The sequence below is a fragment of the Pseudorasbora parva genome, chromosome 22 (genome assembly GCF_024679245.1).
Source record: "Pseudorasbora parva isolate DD20220531a chromosome 22, ASM2467924v1, whole genome shotgun sequence".
NCBI classification, from domain to species: domain Eukaryota; kingdom Metazoa; phylum Chordata; class Actinopteri; order Cypriniformes; family Gobionidae; genus Pseudorasbora; species Pseudorasbora parva.
Genome location: NC_090193.1, coordinates 17,103,064 through 17,120,702, shown reverse-complemented (window position 1 = coordinate 17,120,702; position 17,639 = coordinate 17,103,064). Strand labels below are relative to the sequence as shown.

The following is a 17,639-nucleotide window of genomic DNA, read 5'->3' as shown; positions in this document are numbered from 1 at the left end:
TTATTTCTAGCCTAATATCTAAACACGCACATGTCAAGCCTGTATCTGTTAGAGATCGAAATGTTGTTGTTGTCTTGTTTCACTGTATTTGTCACTTTGCTATGGTTATTATTTCACTGAAGGCAGATTTGGGATATTTGTAAATGATTGGCATACGGTAGTTGTCATTCTGAGTTAGAAAGCCATCTAGCCGAACTTGTATAGTTGTGTTATCATGTTTGTTTCACTAACATCTGATAAGATCACAGTAGATTTGACTTATGAAGTAGTTATTTCTTTTTCATATTTCTTAATTCTGCCATCATCAGCAAACTGATTAGGTTATAGGCCTATTACTTCAATTAGGATCTGTTTACCTTTGTCCAGTCTGGAAACTATTGCATGCTTAGTTGCACCAGGTTGAGTTGAAGCAGTTGTGGCCTAATGGTTAGCAAGTCAGACTTGTAACCTGAAGATAATGGGTTTGATTCTTAATACTGGCAGAAAATTATTGAGGTGCCCAGCATACCTCCCAATTGCTCCTCAGGCGGCAATGTAAAATGGCTGCCCATTGTCCACGGTTTTCAGTGTTTGTGTTTCACTACTCTTAAAGCTACACTGTGTGATATTTTCCCCCATCTAGCGGTGAAAAGGTATATGACCATGCAGCGAATAATAGCTTCTGTTCCTCTCAGTTCTGATTTCGTTTCAACTCCTACGGTGGCTGATTTAGTCCAAGATTATCATGGCAATCCCCCTCTTCACATTCGAGACGGTGCCATCGAGTGATAAAACACGAAAGGCGAAGCTTGATTTTACGGGTATGTCCCTCTTTGGCTAATGTACTCTCAAGATGGATGGGCAACATGGCGACCAGCATTCGAACCCCTCACCCGTATGTATTTTCAATGGCATATTATAAACTTATGAAAATACTTTATTACTTGAAAGAAGTTAATATACATTAATGAGCACATCTATTTTTGAAAGAACTTAGTGTTTTTAGCTAAGAATAAACTAAAAAAGTTATACAGTGTAGCTTTAATATGTGTGCACTAACTTAGTCTCTCTCTAAATGGGTTGAATACAGAGTTCACATTTTGAATACTTGGCCTTCACAATTAGAAAATAGGATTTCTCCCAATAATGATGAACTTGGTTTCCTTACAATGTGTTATGATCTCAATGGTAGAAGGCCCAGTGTTTTGTTGGTCAGATTTTAAACACATCACGCCACTTAATGTGGTGACGTGACCTGCAATCCACTGACCGCAATGAATAATTGACACAGGTCATAGAATTTAGCTAGGAAATTTGGCATTTTTGACCCAGAATATTTTAGCATGTCTGAAAGAGAAAGGAAATGTGTGGCAGAGGAACGACATACAGTGTTGAATTCGATAGCTTCACCATTGTCATTCAGCATTCAACAGTGGTACGCAGGTATGACTTTAGGGGCAGAAGGATTGACAGCATGAATGCTAAAGGGATTGCTTTAGACACCCTCGGTGTATATGACTTTCTTCTTTCAGAAAAAAAAAAACTGAGATATATTAAAAAATATCCTGGCTCAAGCTTTATAATGACAGTGAATGGGGGGTCGAGATTTTGAAGTGAAGCGATGCGTTTGTGTAAGAAAAATATCCATATTAGAAACTTTCTGAGCTAAAATAACTAGCTTCTGACAGATGGCCGTATGCATTGATTTACGGCAAAAGATTAACCCTTGACCTGACGCATGACCTACTGACGAACGCAGAAGTGCAGAGGATAAGAGTGAAACAAAACACTGGTCATGCATTAGAAGAATTGTTAAAGAGAAATGTCAAGCTTATATTTGCTGCCCAACCCTGTTTGTTTGAACCGTGAGAGGTGTCAAAATGTACGCTACTCCTACATTCATCACGTTCATCACTCCTACATTTGACCTGTTTTTGGACTTCAACATTATTTACATGGACATTTACTGCCATTATAAAGCTTTGAAGAGCAATGGTATTTTTTAATATAACTCCAATTGTGTTCGTCTGAAAAAAGAAAGTCGTATACACATAGGATGGCTTGAGGGTGAGTAAATCATGGAATACTTTTAATTTTTGGGCAAACTATCTCTTTAATATTCTGAATTTTTATATAATTTTAAAAAAATATTTAAAACAATTACTTGTATTTTGAGCTGTTTTTGTAGCTATTTTTAGACTTTTGTCATTTTTATTATTATTTTAAAATATTTTTACAGTGCTGCTGATTCTTTAATCATTTACTCACCCTCGTGTTTCTTTCTTCTGTTGAACACAAAAGAAGATATTTTGAAGAATGTTGGTAATCAAACCGTTGACAGCACCCATTGACTTCCATACTATTTTTTTTTCCTATTATGGAAGTCAGTGGCTCCCGTCAACCTTCTGTTACCAACATTCTTGAAAATATCTTATTTTGTGTGCATCAGAAGAAAGAAATGTATACAGGTTTATAACAGGGTTTATTAATTTTATTAATTTCCTTTATTGTGAAGCCAACATTTATTTATTTATTTTTTAAGGTTTTTAATCTAATATGTATATTTTATTTTATTTTATTTAAATTACAGAAAAGCTTTGGTTTTAGTTAACAATAACAACACTGATGCATCCAGTGAGTGTGGGAGTGTCCGTCTGTTGTGCTGCAGCAGTATTATGACATTAATCTGGAAGGTACCATGTTGTGTTTGAACAGGGGGGTTGTTCCATCTGTACAATAACTCAAGCTGTTTCATATCAAATCCAAAAAAAATTCTCGTAAATAAACATGATCCAATACTCCAAGACGCCAATTGAACAAAAACCTAAACAAATCCTCTGGTCTTTCATGTACCCCTCTAAATTTCCTTCAGCCGTCCTCCCCTCCTCTCAGAGTCGATGCCCTCCTGTGACTCAGTGCAGGTGAATCTGAGCTGCCATCAGTCATGAGCTGCAGTGACACACACTCTCAGCAGATTCAATAACAACATCAGCATGCTTACAGGTGCATTAGTGAACAGAAAGCTTAGGGGACAGCCGTGGTGACTGGCAGCAAACACACACGGATCGCATAACGCGTTGTAAAATCAGCCTGGCACAGACTCTGGAGAGAGAGGGAGAAAGAGAGAGAGACTCCAGACAGACCGCATTGCAGAGCAGACAGAGATCATAGCGAAGCATGAGTGAAGAAATGGAGGTGTGGAGCAGTTCGGGACTGGAAGAGAGCGAGAGAGACAGCAGCATAAGCCACGATGAAGACGATGAAGAACCAGAGGACGAAGAGGAACCCGACACTGAGGGACTGTGCAGGGAGCTGGTGGAAGGTAACAGAGATAGATAAGGAGACAAATAGCGTGAGAGAGCAGTTATTCGTACAGGAAAGCTAAAAGAAGGAATCACATGCTGTGAGGCAGGAGGAGAGAAAGCGAATTACTGTGTGAATTGTGAAGGTCTTTATTTGTTAAGAGGGCATTTAACAACATGCACCGCATGTCAATAAATCATTATCGTCTGGAGAAGAATTGGTTTGCTCTTTTCTGAAGATGTCAGTGTTGTTTCACATCAGTCATGTGGTTACAGTGTCTTTGTCCTTGTTTGATATTGTCCTTTTTTCACAAGGATGGCAACTCAAGGTTCTGGAGTTTTGACCTTGTTGATATGCATCATTAAAATATGGATTGTAGTTGGATAAAATGCAGATAAATTGTGATTTTGGTTTTATGTGTGCCAGATCAACCAACGTTTTTGTGCTGTATAGATATTTTGAGCTTTCTAAATATCAATTGTTTTATGTATTTTCTTTCTATTTTATGTCAAGGTAATTTATTCCTTTTAAAAAATGTATATCCCACTTCCAGAGCAGCTCTGTGTTTTAGTTATAGCAAAACATTTAATCACAATTTCCTGCTTTGAAGGATGTAGGGTTCATTGCTGCCGTTTTACAAAGGGTAAATCACTTTAATCTGCCCACAGAAGCTCAGTCCAGTTTCACATAGTACAGACTACTGTCCTTAATGTCCTTAATTCTGTCAGTGACGTAAATCACAGCAGAACTGAACTCCTTTAGGCCAGGTGAGCGGATTTGGCATCGTCTCCGTCACTGGCCAAAGCATGTGGAGCACTGAATGAAAGGACACATGCTGACACTAATCATTACGTACGCTCTGCCACTGAACTGTTTTCGCTTCACATTTAACGTCAGACATCAAGTGACCGCCAAACAGAACAAAAATTGTTCATCGCATAGACAAAACTTATTCGTTTAAGTTTCTAAATGTCTTGAATTCCAGTGGTTTCATGCTTTTGGCATCCAAACCATGTGGTTTGCCCATATTATAATTATCGTCGTAGTAATGGTTTAAAAGTTCTAATTGATTTCTATCCAAACTCATTATGAAATGGTCATATTGCATTTGATTATTAGCATTTAGCTATATTTCCCCTGTTGTCTGCAACCCTATCAGCTGAAACAACTGCTCTGTGATGTCCAAGGACCCTCAGAGAAGCCTTTAGAGCAGATCTTTGTTATTTGACTCGCTGTCACCCCATTTCTGCAGTGCATTTCACTGTCCCAGTCTAGAAGGTTAAAGCTTTATTAATGTGGACTCTGCTGAGCCAGGCCATCATTTGCAGAGCTGGGACCCACTGCCAAGCTCTTATTTTAGCAAAGTCAAACACGCCTCATTCCAGTTGAAAGTTGATAACGCCTCAGGGAAGAACAAGAACCAACCAAGTGAAAATACCTTTCTTAAAAGAAAGCAGCAAAAATATGGGCAAAATATAATAATATTTTATAAATAAGGGCAAAATATATTGCCCTTATGGTGTTGCTTTACAGAGATTACTTACTTACTAACTTACTTACTTAATAAATAAATAAAAGTGTTTAAGCTCCCAAAAATCCTAGCTTTGATCTCCAGGGAGTGTGACTTATATGAGCAAGTGTTTCCCAACTTTTTTTAAACTTTGTATCATGACAGTTTCATCAAGTACCATTAGCTATGTTTTCATTTTATTCGCCTCATTCGCCGACACTCTCAGAATGAAAAACTGTACGAGTTTTTAGGGGTACAACCGCTTTTCACTGGGGCAGTACCATTAAAAGGACATCTTTGTACCTTTTTTTACCCCTTCATAGTAGTACCTTAAAGCACATATTGCTACTCTGAGGTACTAATATGCATCTTTTAAGGAAGAGTGTATTTTGTATGCAAATTTTAGAATATTGCATAAAAAACACTAGATGGATACGCCAAGATGAGCAATGCACATAAAAAACGTATGTGCTCAAATGAGGCGAATACATTTTTTTTTTAATCTGATAAGAAGACATTCGAATAAACTTTGATGGAAACACATTTACCGAATGAAACCCCTCAGCTTCTCAAATGTTGGTTTGATCCTCCTGAAATGTTTGAGCCAAAGTCTGTCATCAGAATGTTTTGGTATAATGACCTCCCAGATGTGTCTCTCATGTTTTGTGCATATGAACGCAAGATAGCATGACAGTGTTTATTGCTTTTAGTCTGTGCACTCTTGAGAAGGAAATCCTTTATGATGTAGGAAAGCTAAAGTGGCTTCCCCCAATGCAGCAACTTCCATTTTCATTTCAGATATTTTGCGTCAATATCCCAGGAAGAGATGTGTTCTCTTGAACGCATTTAAAAAATTGCGATATTCCAATTTTGAGCATGAGTTAAATTTACAACTTTGTGAAATTGTGTTCCTTTTAACTCAAATTATACTATTTTTTAGCAAATATATAAATATTGGACACATTATTTTGTTACTTTCCCTTTAAAAAAATTTAAAACTGAAAAAAAGAACAAAAATCATGAGATATTTATTTTAATATTTGTTATATAATTTATATATCTATATATATTTATTTAATATTACATTTAAAAATTTGTTTTACAATAAAATATTCTCTAATGTTCTAAGTCAATCAATCAATCAACTTTATTTATATAGCGTTTTTACAATAATGACTGTTTCAAAGCAGCTTCACAGTGTTAAACAGGACAATATTGCAACAAAATTTGATTTGGCTGTACAGTCGTTCTGGAGAAAACAGTGATGTTATCAGGTTATGTTAATTTATCATAAGAGCGACAATGTTGGCAGATCAGTTTTATAGTTTCTAGAATTAAATAAGATCTAATTAATTAATTTTATTTGTATATTTAGTTGAATAACTTGAATCATAATTTTAGTGTCTCCAACTGAGCAAGCCAAGCCAAAGGCGACAGCCTGTAAGATATGTTAATGTTTATATTTTCATTTTATTTTTATATTTAATTTATATGTATATATCTTTATATTTGATTAATTATATTTTAATATTTCATTAAAAGAAAAATGCACCCCCTGAAAAAGTATGCCTAGGAACCACTGGTCTAGAAGTTTAACACAGGCCTGATCAGTATTTATGAGTAGAGATGAAAATGAGAGAATTAACCCTTAATGAGGATCAGGCTAAGAGGCTCTTGTTGACTGATGTCTCTGTTACCTGTCTCACTGAGGTTAGGTCACATTGACTCTAAATCTACAGTGCCGTATAAAGCAGGGTTTCATCCATTTTAACATCAGAGCTGTTTTCTGACACGTATACTGCATTGACATTATTCTGAAATCTACTATCATCTTCATTACATTGTTTCTGATCAATTATCGTGAGCCCATCAGCCAAACCCATGCCTCGTTCTCACATTCTCACTCTCTCAATATCTCTTTTTTTCCCTCTGCAGTGTTGTGTTCAGAGAGAGTTGGTCAAATCACAAAGACGTATCATGACATTGAGGCAGTTACACATCTGCTTGAGGAGGTAAGAGACACAGCATGGTTTGTTTCACAGTCCCAGAGATAATAGCTGGTGTTATTGCTGCAGTACTTCAGTGATGACATATTAAAAGTCCCAAACGTTCTTGTCTTCCTCCACAGAAAGAGCGGGATCTGGAATTGGCAGCCCGGATTGGACAATCGCTGCTCAAGCAGAATAAAGCCCTGACTGAACGAAACAAGCTACTGGACGAACAGCTGGAAATTGCCCAGGAAGAGGTCATAATTGTTAAAAGAAAAATATTTTCACTTGTTTTATAAGGAGTATTACACACAAGAATTAAAATCCTTCATTATTTAATTATGTCCCTCCAAATATGTGTGTACAGCTTTTGTGGAACAATATCAATTGTGACAATATATATAATTATAATTAGCTGGTCATCTTTTTATGACTTATTCATTGTTTTTTTGCCCTTTTTAGAGCTTTACAGGTCATTACGTTATTGTATGGCAAGAGCTGTGTAAAATATATTATACTACTGAATTAGACTTGTAATTCAAATGCTGTTTTAGACAAAATACTAATACAACTCTCTCTCTCTCTCTCTCTCTCTCTCTCTCTCTCTCTCTCTCTCTCTCTCTCATATATATATATATATATATATATATATATATATATATATATATATATATATATATATATATATATATATATATATATATATACACACACACACTGATCAGGCATAACATGACAACTGACAGAAGAAGTGAATAACACTGATTATCTCTTCATCACAGCTCCTGTTAGTAGGTGGGATTGGGGTATATTAGGCAGCAAGTGAATTTGAGCGAGTTTGGGTCAAATTTTGATGGCTAGATGACTGGGTGAGAGCATCTCCACAATTGCAGCTCTTTGTGAGGTGTTCCCAGTCTGCAGTGGTCAGTATCTATCATAAGTGGTCCAAGGAAGGAACTTAAGTAATTCGACAGAGTAATGGGTGGCATAGGCTCAGTGGTGCACGTGGGGAGCGAAGGCTGGCCTGTGTAGTCTGATCAACAGACAAGCTACTGTAGCTCAAATTGCTCAAGAAGTTAATGGTGGTTTTGATAGAAAGGTTTCAGAATACACAGTGCATCACAGTTTGTTCCGTGTGGAGCTGCATAGCCGCAGACCAGTCAGGGTGCCCATGCTGCACCAACTCCACCACTAAAAGCACCAACAGTGGGAACGTGAGTTTCAGAACTGGACAACGTAGCAATAGAAGAAGGTGGCCTGGTCTGATGATTTAAATTTTCTTTTACATTACATGGATTGCTGGGTCCGTGTGCGTCACTTACCTGGGGAACACATGGCATCAGGATGCACTATGGGAAGAAGGCAATGGCGGAGGCAGTGTGATGCTTTGGGCAATGTTCTTCTGGGAAATCTTGGGACCTGCCATCCATGTGGATGTTACTTTGACACGTACCATCTACCTAAGCATTGTTGCAGACCATATTCACCCTTTTATAGAAACGGTATTCACTGGTGGCTGTGGCCTCATTCAGCAGGATTTCCCAAAATTCCCCAGATCTCAATCCAATTGAGCATCTGTGCTAAACAAACAATCCAGATCCCTGGAGGCCTCACCTTGCAACTTACAGGACTTAAAGGATCTGCTGCTAACATCTTGGTGCTAGATACCACAGCACACCTTCAGAGGTCTAGTGGAGTTCTTGCCTTGACGGATCATTACTGTTCTGGCAGCAAAAGTGGGATTGCCACATATTAGGTCATAATGTTATGCCTGATCTGTGTATATAAATTAAGAGTGTAGATCTAGATATAGATGATAATGCACTTAGTGTTTTGTGTTATATGGAATTTAACGCTGATTCTGGGTTTGTTCTTACAGATTTCCCAGCTGCGTCATGAGCTCTCCATGAGAGACGATCTCCTGCACTTTTATGCCAGCACTGAAGATATTGAGCATGCCTCAGAAACACTGTGAGTTACACACACACACACACACACACACACACACACACACACACACACACACACACACACACACACACACACACACACACACACACACACACACACACACACACACACACACACACACACACACACACACACACACACACACACACACACACACACACACACACACACACACACACACACACACACACACACACATGACTTATTTCTGTAATGCTGATAAGTGTTTCCTCCTCCAGGCTTATACGGAATGATTCGTCCTTGTCTCTCAGCAACTACGTCAATTACGACTTTCTGCAACAGAAACTCAAGGGTTTGGAAGAGGAGAACTTTAAATTGCGCACAGAGGTGTGTTTTAACACAAACTTCATACATTCACAACAAATATCAAAAAGTTGTGCTACAATTAGATGCATGTTTTCACACCCATCACTTTTTTTTAGGCTAATGAGATAACCTTTGAGACCAACAACTATGAGGAACAAGAGCAACAGCTTATGATGGTGTGTGTGGATGAACTCTGTGAGTAAAATAGCCACAATGACCAGCTCGTCTTTCGGTATCTCAAATAAGTTAACAGATTAAAGTTTCCTCTTCTTCTCTCTCACACCAGCGACAGCAAATAAGCGGGTTGTATCTCTGTCGGAGGAGTTGGCCCGGAAGGTGGAAGATTCGCTAAGACAGCAAGAGGAGATTAGTGCCCTCCTGGGACAGATTGTTGACCTGGAGCAGCGCTGCAAAGGGGTAAGACACACAAACAAACAAACACACACACACACACACACACACACACACACACACACACACACACACACACACACACACACACACACACACACACACACACACACACACACACACACACACACACACACACACACACACACTCTATTTCATCTTTTACAACATTTAGAGAATACATTTATGTAAATGAATACATCAAATTTACTTCCAAATTCAGCTCACTGCTGAGAACGAGGAGTTAACTCAACATCTGAATGCCTCCCGGGAATCCCAAGCGCAGCTTAAAACAGAGGTACACTCCTCACAATATCACCATCACAATATTCACACAGCATTCTGCTGCTCTCATGTTTTCAAGAATTGTCTTTTGTGCCTCAAGTGTCAATTTATTGTTCTGTCTTCCTCTGGTGGCAGCTGAAGGAACTGCAGGAGAGGTACTCTGAATGTGAGGACATGCTCCATGAAGCCAGAGAAGACATTAAAAACCTGCGCAACAAGAGTCTGCCCAACAGCACTGTGCAGCGTTATAGCACCCTGGCTGCGGTCTTCCCAATGGATTCACTCGCGGCTGAGATTGAAGGAACCTTCCGGAAAGGCCTAGACAGCCCAGCACCCACTGAGTACAAGTTAGTCACCTGAGTACATGTAGCAGTTGTTCATATTTTGCATTGTATTTAACCACTTTTGTTTTACAATAATAATATCTAAATATCTGTTAAAAAAACAACAACATTTGATTAATATTACTAAAATATTAAATGTGTAAGATTTTCTGAAATGTTTTATGTTCAGTGTTGTTTAAAAATCTTATTCAGTAAGGTTTTTATTCTGCAGTGACAAGTTTAATTGATCTAAAGGGACAGTAAAGACATTTATAATGCTATAAAAGTTACAACATTGGTAATAAGAAGAAATATTTATTTTTCTTTTACATTTTAAAATAGTTCTTCTAAACCGTAATACATTTTCACAACATTATTGTTTTATATCTTTTGTCAAAAAAAATGGAGCCTTGGTCAGCATATGAGACTTCTTTTAAAAACATAAAAATATCTTACCCAAAACCTTATTATATTTATTTTACTCTTTCTGTTGGCAAATTATTTTACAATTTTAAGATAAATCTTAAAAAGTATGCTTTATTATTATCATCTAAATTCTTTTTTATTATGTTATAATTTTGCAATACATATTTTATATATATATATATATATATATATATATATATATATATATATATATATATATATATATATATATATATATATATATATATATATATATATATAGTTGTATTAGTATTTTGTCTAAAACAGCATTTGAATTACAAGTCTTTTATATATATATATATATAAAATAAAAAATTATTTGGAAACAAAATAAAAATACATGTTTATCTTCAGTTGATTCAGTGCCTAAAATGTGTTGTGTATATGTTATGTATATAAATATTGTAAATAACCATGGCCATGATGTGATTCTCTTGAATTTGCTTTGCAGGAATCATCCACTGCGAGTGTTTGAGACAGTGAAAGTGGCCAATCAGGCGGCTCGGCTACGTTCTCAGAATCTCTCTCCCCAGGTTCCGGGTTCAAGCCCTGCATCATTGCGCTCTAGTCGAATCAGTACACCGCGGACCAGTTATTACGAATCGGACAATGTTAGCATCAACCTGGAGGATAAGCACTCGCCTCCGACACACACACATGATCATGGGTCAGTGTCTGCTCTCAAATTTTTCACAAAAATAATTTTTAAGAATCAATCAATAATGATTTCTAACATATTTCCTGCATAGGTTGCTGGAGTCGAAGCGTTTGGGCCAGCCAGGTACGCCAGGTGGGCAGGATTTAGAGGAAGCGCTTCGGTCTCTCTCAGAGCGTCAGGAGAGCCACACATCAGAGCGTCCGTTCTTCGAGGTGGAGCGAGAAAGGAAACTGCGCGCCCTGCAGAGTGGAAGCAGCGGCAGTGGCGGCGGCTCCAGTGGCTTCCTGACACCCAATGGCAGCGTTGCATCCACAGGAACTAACTACTCTGGCACCTCCACGCATTCGTCAGGCACAGGCTCCTCCCGCTCGTACCTGCCCGAACGGCTGCAGATAGTCAAGCCGCTGGAGGGTCAGTAGATACGCACACAAATAGTCATGAAAGATAAACTTTTAGATCAACCCTACAATTGTAGCTTTCTTAAACACAAAATATAACATAATAATAAATAACAAAAACTAAAATAATGAGTAAATAATTAAATACAAATAAAAGAGTAATACCGGTACATATATCTTAACATGATCAAAATATGGGATTTATGGGAATAAGATGTATTGACTCTAATGTGATGCAGGGATCCTCTGTATGATATCATATTCAGTTTTATGTTTTTTCCCCCATCATGTTTCTGCATGTTGGTTGCTCCACATGACTTTGATTAGGTGGATGATTTTTTTTGAATATTAATAAGCAGTGAAACTAATAAGCATCTTAATTAAAATACAGAGTTCCTACACAGTTTTTAAAAAGTATGGAAATTGATTTGAATAATGTCCTGGTCTAGATAAGTATAGAAAAACGAAAATGAAAACAGAGTATGAAAAATATTTTTTTCCACACGATTTTCCCTATTCAGTTTTCTAAAATGTAAAAGTAAGAATTTCTAAAAAAACAAATGTATAATACAGCAGTGTTTCATGGCAAAAGTTTAGTGATTGTTAAACACAAGAAAGGGAAAAAATAATACTTTTATTTAGCAAAAACACATTGATCAAAAAGACATTTATTATATTACTAAATATTTGTTTTTAAATGTATATTTATAATAAATGATGTTCTTTTATACTTTTTATTCATCAAAGAAACCTTAAAGAAAATCACAGTTTGCACAAAAGTATTAAGCAGCACAACTTTACATGAATAATAAATGTTTCTTTAGCATCAAATCAGTGTATATTAGGATTATTTCTGAAGGACCATGTGACTGAAATGATGATGCTGAAAATTCAGCCTTGCTGTCACTGAAATAAATTACATTTTGAAATATATTACAACAGAAACCAGTTTTTTAAATTGTAATAATATTTCAGATTATTACTGTGTTTTGATCAAATAAATGCATCACTGATGAGATTAAGACTAGAGACCTTAATGTTACCAAACTTTTGACCAAATGAATTGACCCATTTGACCTGTTTTACTTCATCTATCCTGGATTCTTACATCTATCCACTGTCCACAGGCTCAGTGACTCTGCACCAATGGCAGCAGCTGGCCAAGCCCAATCTCGGGGGCATCCTGCACCCACGCCCCGGTGTCCTCACCAAAGACTTCAGAGAGCTGGACGTGGATTTTCAGCATGTCTACAGCCTCAACGACCTTGAGGAAGATGAGCCTGATCCGTCCAAATTCCCCAACCTCCTGCACGGCACTGTGGGTAAGAACCAAGTCACCTACAGCAACACATTTTCTTTTTAATTCTTTTGTTTGTTGGAGTGCTCAAAACACTTCCGATCCGAAAAGGGTTTAGATTTCAGTGTATATGTATGTATTTTTAAATGATTAGTTTGATCATTTTCCCCATGCTTCACAGCAATGATCATGATTGTATCCCACCCTGTCTTTACTGTTATGCTGTAGGTACTGTAACTCTGTCATGCATAGCTGAGATTTAGCATGTGTTTGTGTTTCCTCAAATAAATTTGCAGTCACTTCACCCAGACCTAACATCCCTCAGACCTCCCCCACGCACCCGACCACTAGCTGTCAGATCCTCCATCCCTCTGTCCTCCTCTCCTCCTTCTCCACCAGGTAAGACTTGATTCACACAGGGATTATTATAGGGCTATCACACATCCATTAAAGTGATCCTGCTCTTGATTTTAAGGTACATTTGCATAAAACTAGACAATGGGTTTAATTCTTACATTTAAAAAACAAAACGAGGCACTAGTCTTGGCAAAATATTAGAAATATCTGTCAAATTACACAATCAAATTATTTGAATATCTTAGTATTCCTGCTTAATTTCCCTCCTTCCTTCTGTAACAGGAAACGCTGGAACCGGCTGTTTGTACAGTTATAATCCCATCTGTAAAGTAAGACGTGTCAGGCATGATCATTTTGATCCCTTTACTAGGGTCATCCGTGCAATTGCGAAATCCATTCACTAACCTTCTTTCTCTCTAACCTCAGGTTTAGAAAAAAGACGTTTTGTTATTAATTCCGTCTTCTCTCCTGTTTAGAGATAGGTTTGGGTATATCTATGCATCGCTCATCTGTTTTAACATAACACTTTTCTTTTCTTTTATTGGGGAAAATGAATGTACTTGGGTCATTCTCAAAAAAAAGTTATGAATTGAGTTAAATTCTCCCATAAATGAAAACAATGAGCTATACTTCCACATATTTGACAATCGGAATATATTATAAAATGAATGATATAGTAAGCATTTCGTGTTTACTAAACGTACTATATACAAACTGACGTTGCGGAACTAGAATATATAATAGAGGCCCTAAAATATAGATGCCTCCAGCCCACACAACCAAATACAGGATTCATTGATTCTCTGAAGAATTTTTCAGTTGTGGTTTTGCACCCACACAGAAGATCACGTGCACTACAGACTTCTTGAATTAGGTCTTTCGACTCATCTGCGATCATCAATCATCTTAAGCATTTGGTTTAGCCTATTCTGATTTGTAAGGACCCAAATCCTTTATACGGCATCATTCCTACTGTTTTGTTTAATTTATTTTACATTTTTGCTCCTGACAGGTGCTTCTTTCCATCCATCATGTTGTTGGTTTTTTGCTCGGTTAACACATCATGCTCTGTATTTTGAAGTGACGAGAGAGTGTGCTCATGTTCACTTCTTACTTTTAATAATTCAAATGTTTTATTTTACTACAAATGCACAACAAAAAATCCAAAGTTGTGATTTGGGGCCCCCTAGCGTCCTGGGCCCATATGTCTGGCATACTCTGCACCCCCCAACGGTGCCCCTGTCAGTGACAAATTCACATAAAAAGACAATTATACACATTTCATTTCATTAACTCATCCCTTAAATCATTTGTAATAAAATATTTTACCTCAATAACATGAAAATGAACCAAGTGGGGGAAAAAATACATATAAAGGTATATTCATAATTTCAACATCATGGGGAATATGCTGAAAAACATCACCTTTTGCACATTTGAACAGTGTGGTGATCCTAAAGGGGCATGGTGATGGAAAAAAGTGATTTTTATTTTATTTTTTTCAATGTTTTTGAGTTTTGCCCGATGCAAAGTTTCCCGAGGGAACACAAAAGCATTAACAAGTAATTTTTTTCTCCCATTTCTTTTTTATTTTTTTTTATTTTTATTTTTTTTAATTATTATTATTATTATTATTATTATTTACATCATGTCCCTTTAGGAGCTCCATGATAGAACAATGTTCTTTCGCTGAACTTTGACTTTGAAAGACATTTTAAAAAATATAAATAAAATACTATTTCTTTTAACATTGATAAAAAATAAACATTCTTAAAAAATAAAAATAAAATAAAAATAAAATTATTAAATTAAAAAATATTTTGTGTATATATATATATATATATATACATACATATATATATATATATATATATATATATATATATATATATATATATATATATATATATATATATATATATATATATATATATATATATATGTATATATATATATATATACATATAAAACATTTTTTTATTTAATGAATTCAATAGCTAGCTAGCTGTACATTTCATTGAATTGATATACCAAATAAAGAGGACAGGCACCTGGCAAATAGCCATTTTATATTATAATTAAAATGTTATAGGTTATAGAAAGTAACCCCCCTTTTTATATGGGCTTTCTTGAATATTTGACTCAAATGTCATAATATTTTGAGAATGACTTATTAATCCTAGTGTAACATTGCATGTTACATTCAAGTCTTCCTCTAAATACCGTTGAACCAACTTGTGCGAGTCTCATCTTCACATCCATTTATTCATAAGCATGATCATGTATCTAATGCGTTTCTTCCCGGAAAGGCTTTCACTAACACTTGTTCAAGCACCCTGTTTGTTTCTGGTGTGGCTGAATAAATCTCCCCATGGAGCATCTGACACTGTTCTTCGTTGTTCTCTCCCCAGCATTCGGCCCCGCAGTGCGTCCGCTTGTGGGAGCTGTGAGCATGTGAGGACGTCCTCAGGCCTCCAGTGCGCCTCCACATCGCACCTGCACCCGATCTCATCCCTCGGTCTGCTGCAACTTGTATCACAGCATGGCATCTCAGCCGCAACCCATCCCAGCTCTTCTCTCATTCACTCCCTCACCGCATCCTCAGAGGAAAGACAACGAGAACAGCAAAGAAAAGCGAAGGAACAGCAGAGAAACATTTTCAGCGTCAATCTTGTGGAAAAGCTCAGAAGCTTGGGTCTGTACAAAGTGGTTGCCAGAGGACTGATGGATTATGGTCGAAAAGAAAAACCAGACTCGAATAACAGTCCCCCTTGAAAGGCGCAGAGCTGTTCACCATTAAAGGTGCCATTTTGTGCATCACGCTCATTTTGGCATGCAGCTAAACTTTTCCCCATTTGTTATGGGGCATTCCAGAAGCCATATCAGCTGAACGACTCGTCAAGTTTGCGTTTCTGTGGTGACTTCCTTTTGTATGTCACTGGGAATTGTAAACATGGACTGCACCTGAATACATTTCATGATGAAATCAAACATCTTTTTTTGTATCATTGTTGTCATAGGGTGTTTTAAACACTCTTCAGAAGGGAATAGCTGTACATTTGTTGACTTTTTAACATGACTGTGTCATCTTCAGTCTTGTAATCACTGTTATGAAATTGTAGCAGCACTACAGAAAAATGCACTATGTGGCCTCGATTTTTGCTTGCCGCCAACCAAGCATCAATGTCAGTAGTGCGTTTCTTGAGAAATACATTTGTTCATAATAGCACTTTTCAGGGCGTTCAAACCCCTTTTTTCTAGGGAATGTAGGGTACATTATGTGATGTACCGTACCCGCAGTCTAAACACTGTAAAAATGAGAAGCTGTTGGTGCTCTAGGGAACATTATACAGACTTGTTGAGCGAACAGAAATGATCTTGTGCTTTATTTTCACTGTGCTTTAATGCATGAACACCTCATGTGATGGTACACCATGCACACACACGTATACTGTATGTAATGCAACTTTAATGTCACGGACATGCTTTCACCCAATCGTAAAGTTTGTAATGCATATGATTGTGTTTTGTCAGAATCAGGGATGCAGTATTAAAATCAATGGTGCAGTTTCTGCTTGAATTAAGTGCTGTAGAGCCATAAACAGTAAGTGCACAATCGGTTAGTTAAAATATTGAGTCGTCTTGGAAATTTTATATCCCTGGATACAAGATCTATTGGGTGCATTGCTCATTTAACAGCTTTTATTTTCACTCTCAACAACCTGCCCATCAACATCTTTCATTGTGTCCAGTAGAGTTTTTCAACCAAATGAAAAGAAACATGGTGATATATCTGTATGTGGAAAGCCTTCTATGCATTTGAGATTTTCAGAGGGACATTATGAAGTGTAGTATTTACTGATCTAGAGTATCAGATAAAATTTAATATATAAATAAATGTGTACCTGAAATACCACTCTGTACAAAATATGCCTGGTCACAATTTTGTAGAATATGTATAGTTGTTTAAAAAAGACTAATGTCAAAAGAATTATTAATTTAAACAAGGATACAAGGCTAAAGGTTGAGTAATGGTTGTATTTTTACATTAGAACAATGTTTAGACACTGTTTAGTCTCACATTTAATCGATGCCCCTGAGTTCACTGTAAAGTAAGTTTTTGGGCACTGATATTGTGTTACATGGCAATAAAGACTTCAGTGTATTTTGACCTGGCTACATGTTTATGTGTGAAACGGCCTGCTTTTTAAATGCTAATTTCAAATTCATAAATTGAATAACTTACATTTATTATCACAGTAAAGAAAGTCAAATGCTCAGGGATTCCTAATTTTCCTCTTTGTTGTGACCTGGCGGGCAACACAGAGGTGATACATCGTTCACTGGCAAAGCGTTTCCTTTTGTGGGCGGACTGGAACCACACA

General features: G+C 36.8%; 1 protein-coding gene across 2 annotated transcripts; it reads left to right on the top strand.

The window, feature by feature from the left end:
* Positions 1-2,891: 2,891 nt before the first annotated feature.
* On the top strand, positions 2,892-17,425 carry hap1 (huntingtin associated protein 1). Of its 2 annotated transcripts, XM_067432021.1 has the most exons (15): positions 2,892-3,301; positions 6,728-6,804; positions 6,921-7,037; positions 8,660-8,751; positions 8,991-9,099; positions 9,195-9,273; positions 9,365-9,495; positions 9,713-9,787; positions 9,910-10,121; positions 10,996-11,211; positions 11,294-11,613; positions 12,728-12,922; positions 13,194-13,296; positions 13,537-13,583; positions 15,666-15,805. In XM_067432021.1, exons 1-14 carry the CDS (start codon positions 3,157-3,159, stop codon positions 13,568-13,570), a joined length of 1,905 nt encoding a protein of 634 aa, XP_067288122.1. In that variant the 5' UTR covers positions 2,892-3,156; the 3' UTR covers positions 13,571-13,583; positions 15,666-15,805. The 2 variants fall into 2 exon arrangements, with proteins under 2 accessions (XP_067288122.1, XP_067288121.1); XM_067432020.1 differs by lacking the exon at positions 13,537-13,583 and having other exon boundaries at positions 15,666-17,425.
* Positions 17,426-17,639: the final 214 nt, after the last annotated feature.